The sequence below is a fragment of the Nerophis lumbriciformis genome, linkage group LG08 (assembly GCF_033978685.3).
Source record: "Nerophis lumbriciformis linkage group LG08, RoL_Nlum_v2.1, whole genome shotgun sequence".
In the NCBI taxonomy this organism is placed as follows: domain Eukaryota; kingdom Metazoa; phylum Chordata; class Actinopteri; order Syngnathiformes; family Syngnathidae; genus Nerophis; species Nerophis lumbriciformis.
Genome location: NC_084555.2, coordinates 46,722,154 through 46,743,588, shown reverse-complemented (window position 1 = coordinate 46,743,588; position 21,435 = coordinate 46,722,154). Strand labels below are relative to the sequence as shown.

Below are 21,435 nucleotides of genomic sequence, written 5' to 3'. Positions count from 1 at the left end.
AGGTACTTGAACTCCTCCACTTGGGGCAAGATCTTCTCCCTAACCCGGAGATGGCACTCCACCCTTTTTTGGGCGAGAACAATGGATTCGGACTTGGAGGTGCTGATTCTCATCCCAGTTGCTTCACATTCAGCTGTGAACTGATCCAGTGAGAGCTGAAGATCCTGGTCAGATGAAGCCATCAGGACCACATCATCTGCAAAAAGCAGAGACCTAATCCTGCAGCCACCAAACCGGATCCTCTCAACACCCTGACTGCGCCTAGAAATTCTGTCCATAAAAGTTAGGAACAGAATCGGTGACAAAGGGCAGCCTTCCAACCTGACCAAGCTCTGACACCGATCATACAGGGAGCGGACCGCCACAATCAGGTGGTCCGATACCCCATGCTCTCTGGAGGGACGTTTTTAAATGACTTTAGTGAAACATTTTTGGAAATAATAAAAAAAAAAAAATTTGTTGTAAAAGTCAGTCAATATTATTTTTTTAACTACAAATTTAAAAAAAATCTGATAATTTTAAAACAATTTTTTTTATAAAAAAAAAAAAAAGATAGTATACAAATGTTTAACCATCAATACTTGTGTTTTTGTTTTTTAAATAATATAAATTAAATCAAAAATATTTTAAAACTGTTTCTGGGGGGGAAAAAATATGGGATAGTAAATCATTTTTAAAACATTTTTTGCCGGATAAAATATTATTTTAAAACAATTATTTTGTTAAAAATTACATAATATTGATAATAAATTATGTTAAAAGTTGCTGTTGCAAAAATATAAAAATATTATATAGTCATACCAAAGACTTTAAAAATGGGACCCATTACCTAGCTGTGGCAGCGATCATACAGGGAGCGGACCGCCACAATCAGGTGGTCCGATACCCCATACTCTCTGGAAGGATGTTTTTTAAATTACTTTAGTGAAACATTTTTTTAAAATAATTTTGAAACATTTTTGTTGTAAAAGTCAGACAATATTATTTTTTTTAAGTACAAATAAAAATAAAAAAATCTGATAATTTTAAAACTATTTTTTTATTTTAAAAAATAGATAATATAAAAATGTTTGAATATCAATACTTTTGTTTTTGTTTTTTTAAATAATACAAATTCAATCAAAAATATTTTAAAACTGTTTCTGGGGCAAAAAAAAAATCTGATAGTAAATCATAAAAAAAAATAAAAAATTAAACAATTATTTTATTAAAAATGACATAATATTGTTAATAAATTATGTTAAAAGTTACTGTTGCAAAAATATAAAAAACACTGTGCTTTCTAGATGTACAATGTGTACAATACAGTGAAAAATACAAATCAATCAATGTTTATTTATATAGCCCTAAATCACAAGTGTCTCAAAGGGCTGCACAAGCCACAACGACATCCACGGTACAGAGCCCACATAAGGGCAAGGAAAAACTCACAACCCCAATGGGACGTCGATGTGAATGACTATGAGAAACCTTGGAGAGGACCGCATATGTGGGTGACCCCCCACCTCTAGGGGAGACCGGATGCAATGGACGTCGAGTGGGTCTGACATAATATTGTGAAAGTCCAGTCCATAGTGGATCTAACATAATAGTGAGAGTCCAGTCCATAGTGGATCTAACATAATAGTGAGAGTCCAGTCCATAGTGGATCTAACATAGTAGTGAGAGTCCAGTCCATAGTGGATCTAACATGGTAGTGAGAGTCCAGTCCATAGTGGATCTAACATAATAGTGAGAGTCCAGTCCATAGTGGATCTAACATAATAGTGAGAGTCCAGTCCATAGTGGATCTAACATAATAGTGTGAGAGTCCAGTCCATAGTGGATCTAACATAATAGTGAGAGTCCAGTCCATAGTGGATCTAACATAATAGTGTGAGAGTCCAGTCCATAGTGGATCTAACATAATAGTGAGAGTCCAGTCCATAGTGGATCTAACATAATAGTGTGAGAGTCCAGTCCATAGTGGATCTAACATAATAGTGAGAGTCCAGTCCATAGTGGATCTAACATAATAGTGAGAGTCCAGTCCATAGTGGATCTAACATAATAGTGAGAGTCCAGTCCATAGTGGATCTAACATAATAGTATGAGAGTCCAGTCCATAGTGGATCTAACATAATAGTATGAGAGTCCAGTCCATAGTGGATCTAACATAATAGTGAGAGTCCAGTCCATAGTGGATCCAACATAATAGTGAGAGTCCAGTCCATAGTGGATCTAACATAATAGTGAGAGTCCAGTCCATAGTGGATCTAACATAATAGTGAGAGTCCAGTCCATAGTGGATCTAACATAATAGTATGAGAGTCCAGTCCATAGTGGATCTAACAGTCCAGTCCATAGTGGATCTAACATAATAGTGAGAGTCCAGTCCACAGTGGATCTAACATGATAGTGAGAGTCCAGTCCATAGTGGATCTAACATAATAGTGAGAGTCCAGTCCATAGTGGATCTAACATAATAGTGAGAGTCCAGTCCATAGTAGGGCCAGCAGGAGACCATTTCGAAAACACAAAGTAAATGTGTTGTTGGTTTTGTTTGTACTTTACATCGTAAACCACCAATTGTAACTATTGGAACATGGTTATGAAACCACCTGTGCAGAGAGTCTATTACCTGTCTCTGGAGTTCTACATGGGCCGCACCCTTCAGAACACCATGATCAACCTGGGCCTGCAGAACGCCTGCGATGAAGCCATCTACCAGGTCAGAGTGGGAGGAGCCAGGGCGTGTTTGTTTGGCGTGTTTGTTAGCGTGTTTGTGCTGTTTTGCAGCTGGGCTTGGACATGGAGGAGCTGGAGGAGATGGAGGAGGACGCGGGCCTGGGCAATGGAGGCCTGGGCAGACTTGCAGGTAGAAAACAAGAAGAAATATTTGACTCCACGCCCGGACTGATGAGGTTTTTTTTACGGGCGTGAGGCAAGCCGCAAGATCACATGTTGCAACACTTGCTCAACATCCTTTTGACATTTTTTTGCAACACTCTCCTTTTTCAACTTTTTCCGCCTTCTTTATGTGTCGCTGGTCTTCGCTTTTTGAGGCAGAAACTACGGTGGTCCAGATGGACAAATGCGCAGCAACACAGAAATCTTTCAAAACAAATCTGTAGATTTTACAGTAAAAAAATAAAAACTGGCAAATAAATCACCAGAATATTACAGTAAAATTGACATTGTTTTTTACAGTGCATTACTCTAAATTAGGGGTGTCAAAGTCAAGGCCCGCGGGCCAGATCATTGAATAATCATGGCCCTCGGGATGATATTTGATTAGTATTAGAACCGGCCCGCAGGCCACAGCCGCCTGCTGCTGTTTTGCACACACCAATACTCCATCAGTGTTGGCGCTAGGAATTTTCAAAATGGGGTCCCAGGGACCCCATCAAATCATAAAAATGGGGTCCCACAGCAAATTTTTGGGGTCCCACTTTTTTGTAAGCGTTTTGAAAACAAATGATAAACGTATGCATTATCCTGTTATGTCTCACATTCTATATTGTGTTTTGGAAAAAGGTTGTCATAAACGTTACTTAATTCATTAAAAAAAATGAAACAAATGGTTATGCATATGTAAATGTATTCAGTTCTAAACATTCATTCACTTTCTTCTTTCCTTCATGGATCTAAACTTTACCGCTGCCGGTATTTTTTTTTCTATATTTTTTATTGCAATAATTTCAGAATGTGTTTGTTCTATTTTTGGCCAAAGTGAGACAAAGAAAACAATCTGAAGTTGTCTTTATTTTTTAGTTTTAAAGCCATGATTTTTAATAGTCCGGTCCACGTGTGCACAGATTTTCCTCCATGCGGCCCCTGAGCTAAAATGAGTTTGACACCCCTATCTAAATGAAAAAAACGGTACCCCTTTTATTTTTGTACAAATATTTTGCTAAAGGGATCACAGTTTTCACCAACAAATCTTTAAATGTCTTTAAAGTGCGTTACTGTAAATAGACAAACTCTACTTTTGTTTTTGCACAAACATTTTGGCAACTGAGCTGACAGTTTTTTTCTTTACTGTCAAATCTGCAGTTGTTTTTACAGTGCTCTACTGCAAATTGAAAAACAGTAGCTTTTTTTAAATTTTTGGTCTGGGTTCATTCTTTTTCCAATTCTGAAACGCAAATCAAAAAACAAAAATTAGGGCAGTTTTTCGAGTTTTATTATATATATATATATAAATATATATATATATATATAATAAAACTCGAAAAACTGCCCTAATTTTGTTTTATATATATATATATATAAATATATATATATATATAGCAAATTTTAAAACAAACAAAAAAGGGTTGATTTTCATTAAAATATTGCCATCAAATTGGATTTTGTGCTGTGTTTCTTTTATGGATTTACATTTTTTCAGATAAACACAAAAATCGAATATATGTTCATCCAAAATGCTAAAATGCATGGCTATCTGTGTGATGACAAATTGAACCGGAAGCAGTATTTTAGCTTTTCCTTTGCGTTTAGCATGTTTTTAGCATCACGCTAACACCTTTGTTCAGCAGGAGTCCTATTATCGTTTGAAAAAAGTGTCATTAAATACCGTATTTTTCGGAGTATAAATCGCTTCGGAGTATAAGTCGCACCGGCCGAAAATGCATAATAAAGAAGGAAAAAAACATATATAAGTCGCACTGGAGTATAAGTCGCATTTTTTTGGGGAAATGTATTTGATAAAAGCAAACACCAAGAATAGACATTTGAAAGGCAATTTAAAATAAATAAAGAATAGTGAACAACAGGCTGAATAAGTGTACGTTATATGAGGCATAAATAACCAACTGGTATGTTAACGTAACATATTATGGTAAGAGTCATTCAAATAACTATAACATATAGAACATGCTATACGTTTACCAAACAATCTGTCACTCCTAATCGCTAAATCCCATGAAATCTTATACGTCTAGTCTCTTACGTGAATGAGCTAAATAATATTATTTGGTATTTTACGGTAATGTGTTTAATAATTTCACACATAAGTCGCTCCTGAGTATAAGTCGCACCCCCGGTATATAGTCCGAAAAATACGGTAACTTATAGCCCGAAAAATACGGTAGTTGTCCAACGTTGTGTTTATCTGGAAAAAATAAAAATCCATAAAAAGAAAACAGCTCAAAATCCAATTTATGTGGCAATATTTTAATGAAAATCAACCCTTTTTTGTTTGTTTTAAAATCTGCCATATATAATAAAAATCGAAAAACGGCCCTTATTTTGTTTTTTGATTTGCGTTTCAGAATTTGAAATAGAATGAACGGAAGGTACACGGACCATTTTTAGAGCCAAATTCTTGCAACTTAGCTGACAGTTTTTTAACCGTAAATTCTACGGTTGTTGATTTTACAGTGTATTACTGTCAATAAACAAACCGGTACCAGTTATATGATCTTAAAATTATAGCAACTGAGACAATAGGTTGTTTTTTTTTGCCGTCAAATGTACAGTGTTTTTTTACACCAGATTACTGTAAATTGAAAAACAATTCCCCATTTTTTATACAGTAAAATTCTGTCAACTGAGCTGCCATTTTTTCACAGTCGTTATTTTTACAGGGAATTACTATAAACAGAAAAAACAGAACTATTTTTATTTTTACATTAAAATTCCGTCGACTGAGCTGCCATTTTTTCACAGTCGCTATTTTTACAGGGGATTACTGTAAACAGAAAAAAACGGAACTACTTTTATTTTCACTGTAAAAATTCTGGCAACTGAGCTGCCAGTTTTTTCTCCTTTTAAAATCTACGGTTGTTTTCACAGTGCATTTCTGTAAATGGAAAAATTGTATCGCTGTTATTTTTACGTTATAATTCTGGCGGCTGAGCTGCCAGATTTTACTGTAACATCTAAAGCCGTCGTTTTTACACTGAATTGCTGTAAACGGAAAAAATGTTCCACTTTTTTTTTTTCCGGGGAAATTCTGGGAACTCAGCTCCCAGTTTTTTTCTTTGTAAAATATATGTTGTTTTTTTACAGTGCATTACTGTAAATGGGATAAAAGATACCTCTGTTATTTTTGTCTTAAAATTTAGCAACTGAGATGCCAGGTTTTTTTTTCTACCGTAAAATGTACTGTGTTTTTTACACTAGATTACTGTAAATTGAAAAACAATTCCCCAGTTATTTTTACAGTAAAATTCTGTCTACTGAGCTGCCAATTTTTCACAGTCGTTAATTTAACAGGGAATTACTATAAACAGAAAAAAACGGAACTACTTTTATTTTTACAGTAAAATTCTGTCGACTGAGCTGCTAGTTTTTTCTTCCTAAAATCTACGGTTGTTTTCACAGTGCATTTCTGTAAATGGAGAAATTGTATCGCTGTTATTTTTACGTTATAATTCTGGCGGCTGAGCTGCCAGATTTTAAAGTAAAATCTAAAGCCGTCGTTTTACACTGAATTGCTGTAAACGGAAAATGTTTTCCACTTTTATTTTTTTCGGGAAAATTCTGGGACCTGAGCTGCCAGTTTTTTTCTTTGTAAATTATATGTTGTTTTTTACAGTGCATTACCCTTAAATTTTGCGCTCATTGTTTTTACAGTGTGTTACTGTAAATGTGACAAATTATATCACTGCTATTTTTACGGTAAAATTCTGGCGACTGAGCTGTCGGTTTTGGGCATACAGAGTGCAACCATGAGAGGAAGACAAAGATGAAATGTTTTTATAGTCATTAACTTCTTTTTACACTTGTATGACCGTTAGGAATACCTAAAAGTTTGTAACGGCTCATTTCTATGTGTGGAGTATTTATTTGTCGTGCGTTTTTTGTGCACGCAGCCTGCTTCCTGGACTCCATGGCCACGCTGGGACTGGCGGCGTACGGTTACGGCATTCGCTACGAGTATGGAATCTTCAACCAGAAAATCCGAGATGGCTGGCAGGTAGACGATTGCAACACTCGTTGGAGGTCACGCTCTTATCAGCGCCTTCTCAGTGGGTCAAAGTAGACGAGGTCGCTATGAGTGCGCCCCCGCTGATTATTAACTGCGACGCGGCGAGCAGCATCGACACACTTGGCGTCCGTCCAAAGAAGCGCACGACAAATAAGATAAGAGAGCACAAAGGTTTTTTTGTGCTAATTTGCACTTTAGGCCTCCTTTGCAAACATGCTGCTTGCAACACCCAACTGGACACTCCATTAGGTACACCTGAGTAGAGATCGACCGATATGTTTTTTTCAGGGCCGATACCGTTTGTTAGAAGTTGAGGAGGCCGATAACCGATATTTTGCAGCCGATATTCATTTGCGATGAAAGTTTTTTAAACATGAATATTATACGTCAGTAAACAGCTGGACAAGTCTTTACGTTGTTTTTTTATTTTAATTTTAGGAAACGTCGGACCAGGAGTGACAAAGTTTCATGCGGCGCTTAGGTTGTGTTTAATTTCGCACCAAACAACATCAGGGGAATTTACAAACGCCTTTATTACGTGTGTGTGGAGGGGGGGCGTGGCCTGCGGGCCTGCCGCGGAACGGGGTGTGCCAGGACTGGCCTCGAAGACAGCGACAGGAGCGTGGATGGCCCAGGTCGGCCTTGTTATCTAATCACCTGTCGCCTTTATTAGCAGCAGCCGGGATGAGACAGGTTGTTGGAGCTGGAGAGAGACACGGACACGAAACGACAGATTGCTGGAAAACAAAATCCCTGCACTATCCATTCATCCATCCATTTTCTACCGATTGTCCCTTTTGGGGTCGCGGCAGGTGCTGGAGCCTATCTCAGCTGCATTCGGGCGCAAGGCGGGGTACACCCTGGACAAGTCGCCACCTCAACACAGATAGACAGACAACATTCACACTCACATTCACACACTAGGGCCAATTTAGTTTTGCCAATCAACCTATCCCCAGGTGTATGTTTTTGGCGGTGGGAGGAAGCCGGAGTACCCGGAGGGAACCCACGCAGTCACGGGGAGAACATGCAAACTCCACACAGAAAGATCCCGAGGCCGGGATTGAACTCACGACTACTCAGGACCTTCGTATTGTGAGGCATATGCACTAACCCCTGTGCAAATAAAACAGTATTGTAACCCTGAAACGGGCTCTCCTGGCAGTGTGTGGTGGTCTGCAGAACCCACTAGAGGGCATCCTCTACAATTTGCCTGTCTCATTCCGGCTGCTGCTAATAAAGGCGACAAGTGATTAGATAACAAGGCCCACCTGGGCCATCTACGCATCTGTCGCTTGTCTTCGAGGCCGGTCCTGGCACACCCCGTTCCGCGGCAGGCCCGCAGGCCACGCCCCCCTCCACAGTGTGTCTAAGAGGAGCGGAGGCCTGTCTAGGCATCCCATCGCTGCAGTAGCGACAACAAACAAAACAGGACCAGGGCAATGCCAGTGAAAGAAGGACAAAACTGGATTTCTTCGTCGAAAATTGGAGGTTTTGACTAGAAGGCAAGGGAGAGGTACTGTAGGAGGGGGAAGGGAAAATGTTAGGGTCAGAAATGAGGATAATTCTCACAAAAACTCCAATAAATGCCCTGTTCGATATCACAATATATTTGTGGAGAATTATTGACAATGACAGTATTTTTTATTCTTAAGTCAGGGGTCGGCAACCCAAAACGTTGAAAGAGCCATATTGGACCAAAAATACAAAAAACTAATCTGTCTGGAGCCGCAAAAAATGAAAAGCAGTATATAGGTCTTATAATGAAGACAACACATGACGTAAGTGTCTATATTAGCTATAATAGCCTACTATCAAAATGACCATGTGTCGCAGGCTGAGGCAAATATTCGTTGACAGAAATGTTGAAATTTCATATTTATTCTACACATTTTTACAACATTAGAAACCAATAGTAAATCAGACGCTACTCAGAAGGTGAGATAACTCCTGGAAATGACTGGCTTTTAAATGGCCAAAGGTATAGATGTGTGTGTCCAATGTTAAAGGAAACGGCAGGCTGTCTTCTTCTTTATTACAATCTTTGGCGAGCTAGGTAACGTTTGCTGTGGTCTGGAACAACATGGCACACAAACAACTATCAGAAATGCAGCCAATGTTACACACAGATAATGTGTCATGAGACATGCAAATATAAATTATATACAAAGAGGATAAAAGTAAAGGATATTACATGAGCTCAAATATAGCTACAAATGAGGCATAATGACGCAATATGTACATACAGCTAGCCTAAATAGCATGTTAGCATTGACCAAATATGCCTGATTAGCACTCCACACAAGTCAACGTGCACCTATGTGCATTCACGCACAGTAGGGATGCGCGGTTTGCGGGCACAACCGCGGAGTCCGCGGATCGGGCGGATGAAATTAAAAAAAAAAAGATTTTATCCGCGGGTCGGGTCGGGTCGGGTGGTTCAAATTATAAAAAAAAAATTAGATTTTAAATAGATTCAGGCGGGTGGCAGTTAAACCAATTCGGAAATATATATACATAGTTAAATGTTGTTACCCACATACGAAAAACGAGCAGGCACCTGCAGCATATGCCACAACAGAAGAAGAAAAAAAAAGAGATGGACACTTTTACGGAGCGGAGAAGGGACGCCTCGCCGGGGTCCGGGACCGAGGCCCCTTCCCCCGAGAGGGCACCACCGGGAGCCGTAGCTGAGGCGATCCGCGAGAAGGGCCCGACGCACGTCCAGGGTCACCACCGCGCCCACCGCACCGACACCCCGCCTCGTCCGCCTTCGCCGCGGCCGGCGTCACGCGCAGCAGGTAAGCAGCTTACCTGCCCGCCACCCCCGTGGCCGGGGGCTCGTAACAGGGGTCACTCCGCGCGCACCGCCCACACAGCTTACCTGCCCGCCACCCCTGTTGCCGGGGGCGCGTAACAGGGGTCACTCCGCGCGCAGTGCGCTCACGAAAGGGGTGGGGCTCACCCTGGTTGATATAGACAGCAGGACGGTGGCCATGGAAGTCGGAACCCGCTAAGGAGTGTGTAACAACCCACCTGCCGAATCAACTAGCCCTGAAAATGGATGGCGCTGGAGCGTCGGGCCCATATACCCGGCCGTCGCCGGCAGCGAGACGCGCTTGGAGGTGCGCTCAGCGCGGCTCCCATATGATTGCGCACTGGTGTGCGTCTGGGTCGTGACAGCGTGGCACGCGAATGTCTGTGCTGCATTGGATCAGTCTCCTTTCTTTAACAGGCAAAAGCTTTATAACCTCACTAATGCCTTGCATCGTCTATATTAGATATATAACAACGGGCGGATGGCGGGCGGATGCGGTTCTGATCAAATGTTAGATCGGGTGGATTGCGGATGGTTGACGACTTTCTGATGCGGTTGCGGATGAAATAATTGCCTATCCGCACATCTCTAACGCACAGTATAAAACTTTTGGTGGACAAAATGAGACAAAGGAGGAGTGGAAGATTTTAGATGTAAACAAACTGTTGCGTTTGTTTGTATTCCTCCCCCCCCATTTTTTCTGTTTTCCATCCTTTTTTAAAAATGCTCCGGGGAGCCACTAGGGCCGCATGCAGCTCGAGAGCCGCGGGTTGCTGACCCCTGTCTTAAGTTAATTAAAAAAAAAGAATTAGGCTCCTGGAAAAAGAGAATTTTTCTCAAGCTGGGCAAAAGGGCTGTAGTTATTACTATCTACTTCACTAATTAGGGACCGCAATGTCCCTTTGGGACAGAGGACCCTATTGTATTTTGTGCGTTTTATTATTATTATTATTCCGCCGCCTCTTTGAGCTGTAATTTGACCCCCTTAACATGCTTCAAAACTCACCATATTTGACACACACATCAGTACTGGCGAAAATTGCCATCTAATCAAAAAACCAAATCCCAAAACTCAAAATTGCGCTCTAACACCCCCTAGGAAAAAACTCAGACAAAACCGCTTCTAACTTCCGGTAGGAATGTCGTAGAGACATGAAACAAAAACCTCTATGTAGGTCTGACATAGACCTCGATTTCATACATTGACATCCTTCAGCAGAAATCAACAGGAAGTTGGCAATTCCCCCTTCAAAACAAAAGTTTACGAAAAACAGTCACTTTTGCCTCTTTGAGCTGTAATTTGACCCCCTTTACAGGCTTCAAAACTCACCAAATTGGACACATACATCAGGACTGGCGAAAATTGCGATCTCATCAAAAAACCAAACCCCAAAACTCAAAATTGCTCTCTAGCACCCCCTAGGAAGAAAACACAGACAAAACTGCTTATTATTATTACACAGACAAAACTGCCTGTAACTTCCAGTAGGAATGTCTTAGAGACATGAAACAAAAACCTCTATGTAGGTCTCACTTAGACCTATATTTCAGGCAGAAAGTACCAGCGTGACCCCACTATGCAGAGAAGGTAGGTAATGTGCAGGTAAAGACATGTTGAATGGGTAAAGGCAGGAAGCACCAGTGTGACCCCAGGATGCAGAGAAGAAAGGTAATGAGCAGGTAAAGATATGTTAAATGGGTGAAAACAGGAAACATCAGCGTGAATAATCGGTCCCGTCCATCGCTGCTTGCAGCTTTAATTATATATATTATCAGTCTCTTAACGCGGACTTGTCTTTCACGTCTTTCTGCATCTTTGTGGTCCTCGTCCGCAGGTGGAGGAGGCGGACGATTGGCTGCGTCACGGCAACCCCTGGGAGAAAGCCCGGCCCGAGTACATGCTGCCCGTCCACTTCTACGGACGCGTGGAGGAGACCAAGGACGGAACCAAGTGGGTCGACACTCAGGTATCAGTAACACAAATAATTAGTGGGAACGTCTTACACCTGACCAAGTACGGCGGCACCTTGCCAAACGAGCTGTCTGCTGCCAGCTGTTTGAGCGACAAACCTCCCCAACGCTCGTTGGCGCGGCGAATGTGACCAAAACATCATCCGGGCTTACCCGCATTAACTTATAGAGATGGACATAACTTTGTTTTTCCCAAGCATGGGAGGGAAGAAAGTGATTGCGAAGGACAGTGCAGAGAAGAAGTGGATGATGTTCTTTGAATTAAAGAAAGAAATCATCAAAAACCTGACAGAGCGTGTAGCTAGCTAACTTGGCGATGCAGTCGGAGCGTATCCCTGCTAGTCAGCACCATGCTAAAGTAGAATGATTCGATAACGCCAGCCAAGGACGTCAAAATAATATCTAAACGGCAGACATTTGGCCATGAAAATATGGAGAAGCTGCTGATGATGTGTTTGACGGAGAAGCAGCTAGGTGATATTCGGGGTGGCCAGATACAACTTTTTCACTTCTGATACAATTGGAGCATTGAGTATTAACCAATACTGATATTAGTCAGATTTTATATCAGCAGGAATACATTTAATACTTAAATGTATTATTTTTTAGGGTGGAAGGTTAGAAAAGGTTTGATCAAGTGAAATGAGTCAGAGAACAATGGTAGGTTAATGTTTTCATACCTGTTTATTATTGTCTTCTGGAAAGGACTTATGCTGTCTTTAAGTTGAATTGGAGTGGTAATTGTTTTTTTGCAGACACCTCCTGGCCACTATAAATAAAGAAGTAGTAAGTTGAACGATGCAGACACGTTTGTTACTGGATACTTTCTAATACGCTTCTGCTTTGGAGACTTTGTATGTGTAAGTAACATGCAACTATAGTTATTTGATAGTTGTTTATATTGACTAATGTTCTTTTTTATACTTCAATATTGTTTAATATTGTTTATGATTATTTAGCATGTCTAGCTTGTGTGCTTAGCTGTTGTGTAGCTACCAGCTCCTAGTAGCTTATAGCCTCGCGTGTTTACCTTTTTGTAAATGACTTGACTAAAATAGAAGAAATTGTGCTTATTGGAGGACATTCAGATGTTAACTGTCTGTCCAGTTTTGCACGTGTAAACGCGCTGCAGGACTGCTTGTATCGGACATTTTACTTGCAAGCTGATATCATCTGATACTTTTCTTTTTTTGTGGTATTATCGGACTCATATCAATATTGTACAATAATTCATGACGTTAAAAGCTCACGACGCAGTAAGTTGAATGATGCGGACACGTTTGTTACTGGATACGTTCTAATACGCTTTTGCCTTGGAGACATTTTATGTGTAACTAATGTGCAACTATAATTATTTGATACTTGTTTATATTGACTAATGTGCTGTTTTACACTTCATTATTGTTTATGATTATTTAGCTTGTGTGCTCAGCTGTTGTGTAGCTGCTGGCTCCAGTTAGCTCGCCTACTTGTGTGCTTAATGGAGGACATTTAGATGTTAACTGGCTAATATGCTGATATCAGACAGATATCAATATTGTATCGGGACACCCCAAAAAATGCTGAACATTCTTATTATATGACTTCATTAATCTACTTGAATTGTCTGTACTCCATTATATTGTTATTATTACAATATTTCTTATCTAAAGGGTTATGGTTTTAAAAGGTATGTTACATGTTACAATTGTGCCGTTTTGTGGGAAGAGCATTAATTCAACTCGTATCCGAGTACTGCTAAAAATTCCCGTCGTATAGATGATCTTTGTCTGGTGTTTTTGCAGGAGGGCTTTAAAGCGCTCCTCACCTTGTTGTGTTGTGTTTTGTTGCACCAGGTGATCCTGGCCATGCCCTACGACACGCCCATCCCGGGCTACATGAACAACACGGTGAACACCATGAGATTGTGGTCCGCTCGCGCCCCCAACGACTTCAACCTGAGGGACTGTGAGTGTGGTTGACATCCACCTCTGCACAATCTCCTGCGTGCGTGTGAGGCGACGCTCTCTTCTCCACACACAGTTAATGTCGGAGATTACATCCAGGCCGTTCTGGACCGGAATCTGGCCGAGAACATTTCCCGTGTGCTGTACCCCAACGACAACGTAAGTGTTAGAGGAATATTTTCCCTCTTTTTTTGGCAGAATAGGAAAGGCCTTAGAATTCTCTAGACATGACGAGCTCACCTCGTTATCAATCCACTCTCACACCCAAATATTATTTTCTCTAGTTCAGTGGTTCTCAAAACTTTTTTTTTTTTTTTTTTTTTTACAATGTACCACCTCAGAAGTACCACGATAATGACCAACATTAAAATACAGTAGCGTAGTAGGCTTAAGTATTCATTAATAACAAAGCAGAGGTTTAATTTTAAATATATTCAATATTACACACAGTTTGAACAGTTACTGTGTTTAAATATAGGAAAATAAAACACTGTACTTTAATCAAGCGATTATTTATGTTGTCAACTTTATTTACTTTATTATCATTATTTTTCGGACTATAAGTCGCTCCGGAGTATAAGTCGCACCGGCCGAAAATGCATAATAAAGAAGGGAAAAAACATATATAAGTCGCATTTTTGGGGGAAATTTATTTGATAAAAGCCAACACCAAGACTAGACATTTGAAAGGCAATTTAAAATAAATAAAGAATAGTGAACAACAGGCTGAATAAGTGTACGTTATATGAGGCATAAATAACCAACTGGTATGTTAACGTAACATATTATGGTAAGAGTCATTCAAATAACTATAACATATAGAACATGCTATACGTTTACCAAACAATCTGTCACTCCTAATCGCTAAATCCCATGAAATCTTATACGTCTAGTCTCTTACGTGAATGAGATAAATATTATTTTTTGATATTTTACGGTAATGTGTTAATAATTTCACACATAAGTCGCTCCTGAGTATAAGTCGCACCCCCGGCCAAACTCTGGAAAAAAAACTGCGACTTATAGTCCGAAAAATACGATACATAATTTTCATAATTTATACATTATTATTTACATTATTATAATGTATGTCATTATTTTTACATTATTATTATAATCTGTCCTGATCAGAGTTGCCAGATCATGACAATCATTATTTACATTATTATCATCATTTACGTTATCAAGTTTATACAAACTATTATTATCATTTTTTTGCATTATGATTATTTACATTATCATAATTTATATTATCATTATTTACATTGTTACCATCATGTAAATAATTGTAAGAAAATATGTCAATTATTCACATCAGTGGTTCTGAAACTTTTTTCACGACGTACCACCTCAGAAAACACTTGGCTCTCCAAGTACCACCACAACGACCAACATTTAAATACAGTAGCATAGTAGGCTTAAGTATTCATTAATAACAAAGCAGAGGTTTAATTTTAAGTTTATTCAATGTTACACACAGTTTGAACAGTTAAACTGTGTTTGAATATAGGAAAATAAAACACTGTACTTTAATCAAGCGATTATTTATGTTATCAACTTTATTTACTTTATTATTTACATTATTTTCATAATATATATATTATTATTTACATTATTATCATAATTTATGTCATTATTTTTACATTATTATTATCATCTGTCCTGATCAGAGTTGCCAGATCATGACAATCATTATTTACATTATCATCATTATCAAGTTTATACAAACTATTATCATTTTTATTTGCATTATGATTATTTACATTATCATAATTTATATTTACATTGTCATTATTTACATTATTACCATCATGTAAATAATTATAGTAAAATATGTCAATTATTATCAGTGGTTCTGAATTTTTTTTACCAAGTACCACCTCAGAAAACACTTGGCTCTCCAAGTACCACCACAATGACCAACATTTAAATACAGTAGCATAGTAGGCTTAAGTATTCATTAAAAACAAACAGAGGTTCCATTTTAACAAGTATATTCAATATTACACACAGTTTGAACAGTTAAACTGTGTTTGAATACAGAAAACACTGTACTTTAATCAAGCGATTATTTGTTATCAACTTTATTTACTTATTATCATTTATATATTATTATTCACACTATTATCATGATTTATGTCATTATTTTTACATTATTATCTGTCACGATCAGAGCTGCCAGATAATGACAATCATCATTATTTACGTTAACTTTATTTACAGTATCATCATTATTTACGTTATCAAGTTTCTATAAACTATTATTATCATCGGTATTTGCATTATTATGATTATTTACATTATCATAATTTATATTATCATTATTTACATTGTCATTATTTACATGTTACCATCATGTAAATAATTATAATAAAATATGTCAATTATTTACATCAGTGGTTCTGAAACTTTTTGTACAACCTCAGAAAACACTTGGCACTCCAAGTACCACCATAACGACCAACATTAAAATACAGTAGCGTAGTAGGCCTAAGTATTCATTAAACAGTTTTTTTTTTTTTTTACTATTTTTGGCCACTGTAACATTACACACAGTTTGAGCAGTAACACTGTGTTTGTATAGGAAAATAAAACACTGCACTTTAATCAAGTGATTATTTGGCGTGCCACTAGATAGAGACCGCGTACCACTCGTGGTACCGGTACCACAGTTTGAGAATCACTGCTCTTGTTTAATGGTGTCATGAAGTATCAGCCTGGAGGGAGAGTGGAGTGGAGAACTTTCAGTTTCAATACCCATTAAAACCTCTAAAGGCTTAGTGGCCACATGCGTGGACAGCACCTTTTTAGCTCTTATTTCCAAAATTGTGTACACTACTGAATTGGGGTCTGATGGCCGCTTATGTGGACACTTATACTGCCATCTGGTGGTGTCAGAAGAGTATAACATACAATGGAATTTGGAAGAAAAAAAAGTGTAAAAATAAGAATTAGCATGTCAGTAAACATGAAGTACACGTTTGTGTACTTATGGACTAAGTTCATCATATCAAAAGATGATTCTTGGGTTTTTTTCTAATTAGGGTCCAATAAGCCCAAATAAGAAAGAGAAATAAAAAAAGCATGTAAACAAACAGCTTGGGCCTTAAGAGGTTAATTAAATGTAGTACAACTTACAGTAGGTAACGCTGTAATGCGATTTTCTTATTTAAACGGGGATAGCAGGTCCATTCTATGTGTCATACTTGATCATTTCGCGATATTGCCATATTTTTGCTGAAAGGATTTAGTAGAGAACATCGACGATAAAGTTCGCAACTTTTGGTCGCTGATAAAAAAAGCCTTGCCTGTACCGGAAGTAGCAGACGAGTAGCGTGACGTCACAGGTTGTGGAGCTCCTCACATCCGCACATTGTTTACAATCATGGCCACCAGCAGCGAGAGCGATTCGGACCGAGAAAGCGACGATTTCCCCATTAATTTGAGCGAGGATGAAAGATTTGTGGATGAGGAAAGTGAGAGTGAAGGACTAGAAGGCAGTGGGAGCGATTCAGATAGGAAAGATGCTGTGAGAGGCGGGTGGGACCTGATATTCAGCTGGGAATGACTAAAACAGTAAATAAACACTAGACATATATATACTCTATTAGCCACAACACAACCAGGCTTATATTTAATATGCCACAAATTAATCCCGCATAACAAACACCTCCCCCCTCCCGTCCATATAACCCCCCAATACAACTCAAACACCTGCACAACACACTCAATCCCACAGCCCACCTCCCCAAAGTTCATACAGCACATATATTTCCCCAAAGTTACGTACGTGACATGCACATAGCGGCACGCACGTACGGGCAAGCGATCAAATGTTTGGAAGCCGCAGCTGCATGCGTACTCACGGTACCGCGTCTGCGTATCTAACTCAAAGTCCTCCTGGTAAGAGTCTCTGTTGTCCCAGTTCTCCACAGGCCGATGGTAAAGCTTGCCTGTCATCTTTCGGGAATGTAAACAATGAAACACCGTCTGTGTTATCCGGCAAAACAGTGAGGGGGTGCATTCTACGGCGGGGTTGCGTTATCCAGCACAACACCTGCCGCAATACACCGCTTCCCACCTACAGCTTTCTTCTTTGCTGTCTCCATTGTTCATTGAACAAATTGCAAAAGATTCACCAACACAGATGTCCAGAATACTGTGGAATTTTGCGATGAAAACAGACGACTTAATAGCTGGCCACCATGCTGTCCCAAAATGTCCGCTACAATCCGTGACGTCACGCGCTGACGTCATCATACCGAGACGTTTTCAGCAGGATATTTTGTGCGAAATTTAAAATTGCACTTTAGTAAACTAACCCGGCCGTATTGGCATGTGTTGCAATGTTAAGATTTCATCATTGATATATATAAACTATCAGACTGCGTGGTCGGTAGTAGTGGGTTTCAGTAGGCCTTTAAAGTGAAGGATGATGTAATAATAGGTGAATTTCTCCGACCTTTAAATAGCTCGGTTCTCTCTCTCCAGCGCTGGTATCGCAATTGTTTGTACTTACTTTTTGTAGAATCAATTGTTAATCTATAATAAAATAACGCAAACAACACAACTGCTCCTCTGAGACCTTGTCCAACAAGTCGTGTGTCCGCAGTTCTTCGAGGGCAAAGAGCTGCGTCTCAAGCAGGAATACTTTGTGGTGGCGGCCACGCTGCAGGACATCATCCGCCGCTTCAAGACCACCAAGAAGGGCGGCCCGGGGCGCACGTCCTTCGAGAGCTTCCCTGAAAAAGTACGACCAGCTTGGTGAAAACCGCCTCGGGCGGGATGCGGGAAGCCCCCCCCCCCTCATGCCGCCTATGTCCTTTCCTGCAGGTCGCCATCCAGCTGAACGACACCCACCCAGCCATGGCTATCCCTGAACTCATGAGGATCTTTGTGGACATCGAGAAGCTGGACTGGGACGTGGTGAGTGCTACACGCAATGTTTAAATGAATGCTCATCTAGCTACTTTTTTATGCATAGCAATGTCTAATAAGGATTTGGAGTGCATGAGAAAGCGGAAATGGAAAAAAAAGCTCTTTTCGACCACATCATAGTTGATGACACAGCAGCAACACAACCAAGGTCGTAATTAAAGGAGTCGATATTGGTCTGATATCAGCCGGTATCAGACAAAAGCGCTCTGATACAAGCAGTCCTGCAGCGCGTTTACGTGTGCAATGCTGGACAGCCAGTTAACATCTAAATGTCCTCCAATAAGCACACAAGGTTGGTCTTCTCTTCTATTTTAGTCAAGTTAAAAGTTAAACATGCTCGGCTATAGAACAGTGTTTTTCAACCTTTTTTAAGCCAAGGCACATTTTTTGCATTGAAAAAATCTGGAGGCACACCACCAGCAGAAATCATTAAAAAAACGAAATTAAGTTGACAGTAAAAAGTCGTTGTCGCAATTGTTGGATATGACTTAACCATAACCAAGCATGCTTCACTGTAGCTCTTGTCTCAAAGTAGGTGTACTGTCACCACCTGTCACATCACGCCGTGACTTATTTAGACTTTTTTGCTGTTTTCCTGTGTGTAGTGTTTTAGTTCTTGTCTTGCACTCCTATTTTAATAGCTTTTTCTCTTTTTTTGGTATTTTCCTGTAGCAGTTTCATGTCTTCCTTTGAGCGATATTTCTGCTTTGTTTTAGCAATCAAGAATATTTCAGTTGTTTTTATCCTCCTTTGTGGGGACATTGTTGATTGGCATGTCATGTTCAGATGTACATTGTCTTTGCTCCACAGTAAGTCTTTGCTGTCGTCCAGCATTCTGTTTTTGTTTACTTTGAAGCCAGTTCAGTTTTAGTTTCGTTCTGCATAGCCTTCCCTAAGCTTTAATGCCTTTTCTTAGGGGCACTCACCTTTTGTTTATTTTTGGTTTAAGCATTAAATACCTTTTTACCTGCACACTGCCTCCCGCTGTTTCCGACATCTACAAAGCAATTAGCTACCTGCTGCCACCTACTGATATGGAAGAGTATTACACGGTTACTCTGCCGAGCTCTAGACAGCACCAAAACTCAACAACAACAGCACATAATTTGCAGACTATAATTATTCGTTTGCAAAAAAATATTTTTAACCCAAATAGGTGAAATTAGATATTCTCCCACGGCACACCAGACTGTATCTCACGGCACACTAGTGGTTGAAAAAGACTGCTATAGGCTACCAAGAGCTAGCAGCTACGCAACAGCTAAACACACAATAGCACACAAGCTAGACATAGGTAACAATAATTGAACAATATTGCAGTTTAAAACAGAGCATTTGTCAATATAAACAAGTATCAAATAATTACAGTTGCATATTACAAGTATACAGTAACAAATGTGTCCACATCATTTGACTTACTGCGTGAGCTTAACATTATGAATTATTATTAGAGATGTCCGATAATGGCTTTTTTGCCGATATCCGATATTGTCCAACGCTTAATGGGGTTGGGGGGGCGGGGTTTGGTGGTAGCGGAGGGTGTATATTGTAGCGTCCCGGAAGAGTTAGTGCTGCAAGGGGTTCTGGGTATTTGTTCTGTTGTGTTACGGTGCGGATGTTCTCCCGAAACGTGTTTGTCATTCTTGTTTGGTGTGGGTTCACAGTGTGCCGCATATTTGTAACAGTGTTAAAGTTGTTTATACGGCCACCCTCAATGTGACCTGTATGGCTGTTGACCAAGTATGTATGGCATTCACTTGTGTGTGTAAAAGCCGCATATATTATGTGACTGGGCCGGCACGCTGTTTGTATGGAGGAAAAGCGGGCGTGACGACAGGTTGTAGAGGACGTTAAAGGTAGTGCCTTTAAGGCACGCCCCCAATACTGTTGTCCGGGTGGAAATCGGGAGAATGGTTGCCCCGCGAGATTTTCGGGAGGGCCACTGTCCAGGCCGACATCTCATTATTATGACTATTAGGTGTCGCCAAAAAAAACAATTACCATTCCACTTCAACTTAAAGACAGCATAAGTCCATTGTAACCTGTATGTTACTCTAATAAAGCACTGTACAAGTACTAAGTAAAACAGTGAATGATATGTCTGGGCTAGATCAGAAGAAACTAAACTCAGCTCTAGGAATGGAGAGTAATGAAGACTGAACACAGGATTTATGTTTAGGTGGTACCAAATTATATTAAAGAATAATAGGAAAAATAACAAACAAACATTAAACATGTAAATTCAAATGGCCATTCACATATACATCAATTCACAGAACGTTCAGTTATTTACAATATCAGTGTAAGTGATTCAGTCCTTGTTTTATACCAACGATGGTATGTGCGCAACACAAATTCATAGTTCATTAAACGGGCCCCGCAAAGTCCACATTGTGGTGGCAGTGTCCAGAGGGGTTTTAGTGAAGGGACAGGGAAAAAGTGAATGTTCAGGAGGACCGCAATGAACTCGTTGCGTTTTGGCAAAAAAGAAGGGAAAACAGAGGGCGGCTGCTGAGAAGCCTCCTACCAGCCCGGGGTTCGGTTGGGTGGATTCAGTTCAGGTGGTTCGGTTCCAGGCATAAAGCTTCAGACTCTAGTTCAGGGCTCTAAGCTCGTCATCCAACCTGACCTGTATAAAAGGGCAGGACCAGTCAAGTTTCCAGTGCGCACACAAAAGAAAATACATTCAAATACTAAATACTAAATAATACTACTGTATTCAAATAGCGAAGTATGTTCCATAATATTGTACAATAAATAATTCATAAATCCAATTAGACTAAATATTTTTAATAATTGTTATATCAAAATATTCATTTCTCTAATGGTATCAAAAATGTAAACAC

At 39.6% G+C, this 21,435-nt stretch overlaps 1 protein-coding gene across 1 annotated transcript in view; it reads left to right on the top strand.

Annotated features, from left to right (window-relative positions):
- Positions 1-21,435, top strand: part of pygl (phosphorylase, glycogen, liver) — a 53,145-nt gene that overhangs the window by 5,417 nt on the left and 26,293 nt on the right. The window contains exons 2-9 of the mRNA XM_061969071.1: positions 2,609-2,710; positions 2,779-2,857; positions 6,801-6,904; positions 11,570-11,701; positions 13,541-13,652; positions 13,728-13,810; positions 18,264-18,401; positions 18,485-18,577. Of these exons, the coding sequence (XP_061825055.1) occupies positions 2,609-2,710; positions 2,779-2,857; positions 6,801-6,904; positions 11,570-11,701; positions 13,541-13,652; positions 13,728-13,810; positions 18,264-18,401; positions 18,485-18,577 (843 nt within the window). The remainder of the gene's footprint in view (positions 1-2,608; positions 2,711-2,778; positions 2,858-6,800; positions 6,905-11,569; positions 11,702-13,540; positions 13,653-13,727; positions 13,811-18,263; positions 18,402-18,484; positions 18,578-21,435) is intronic.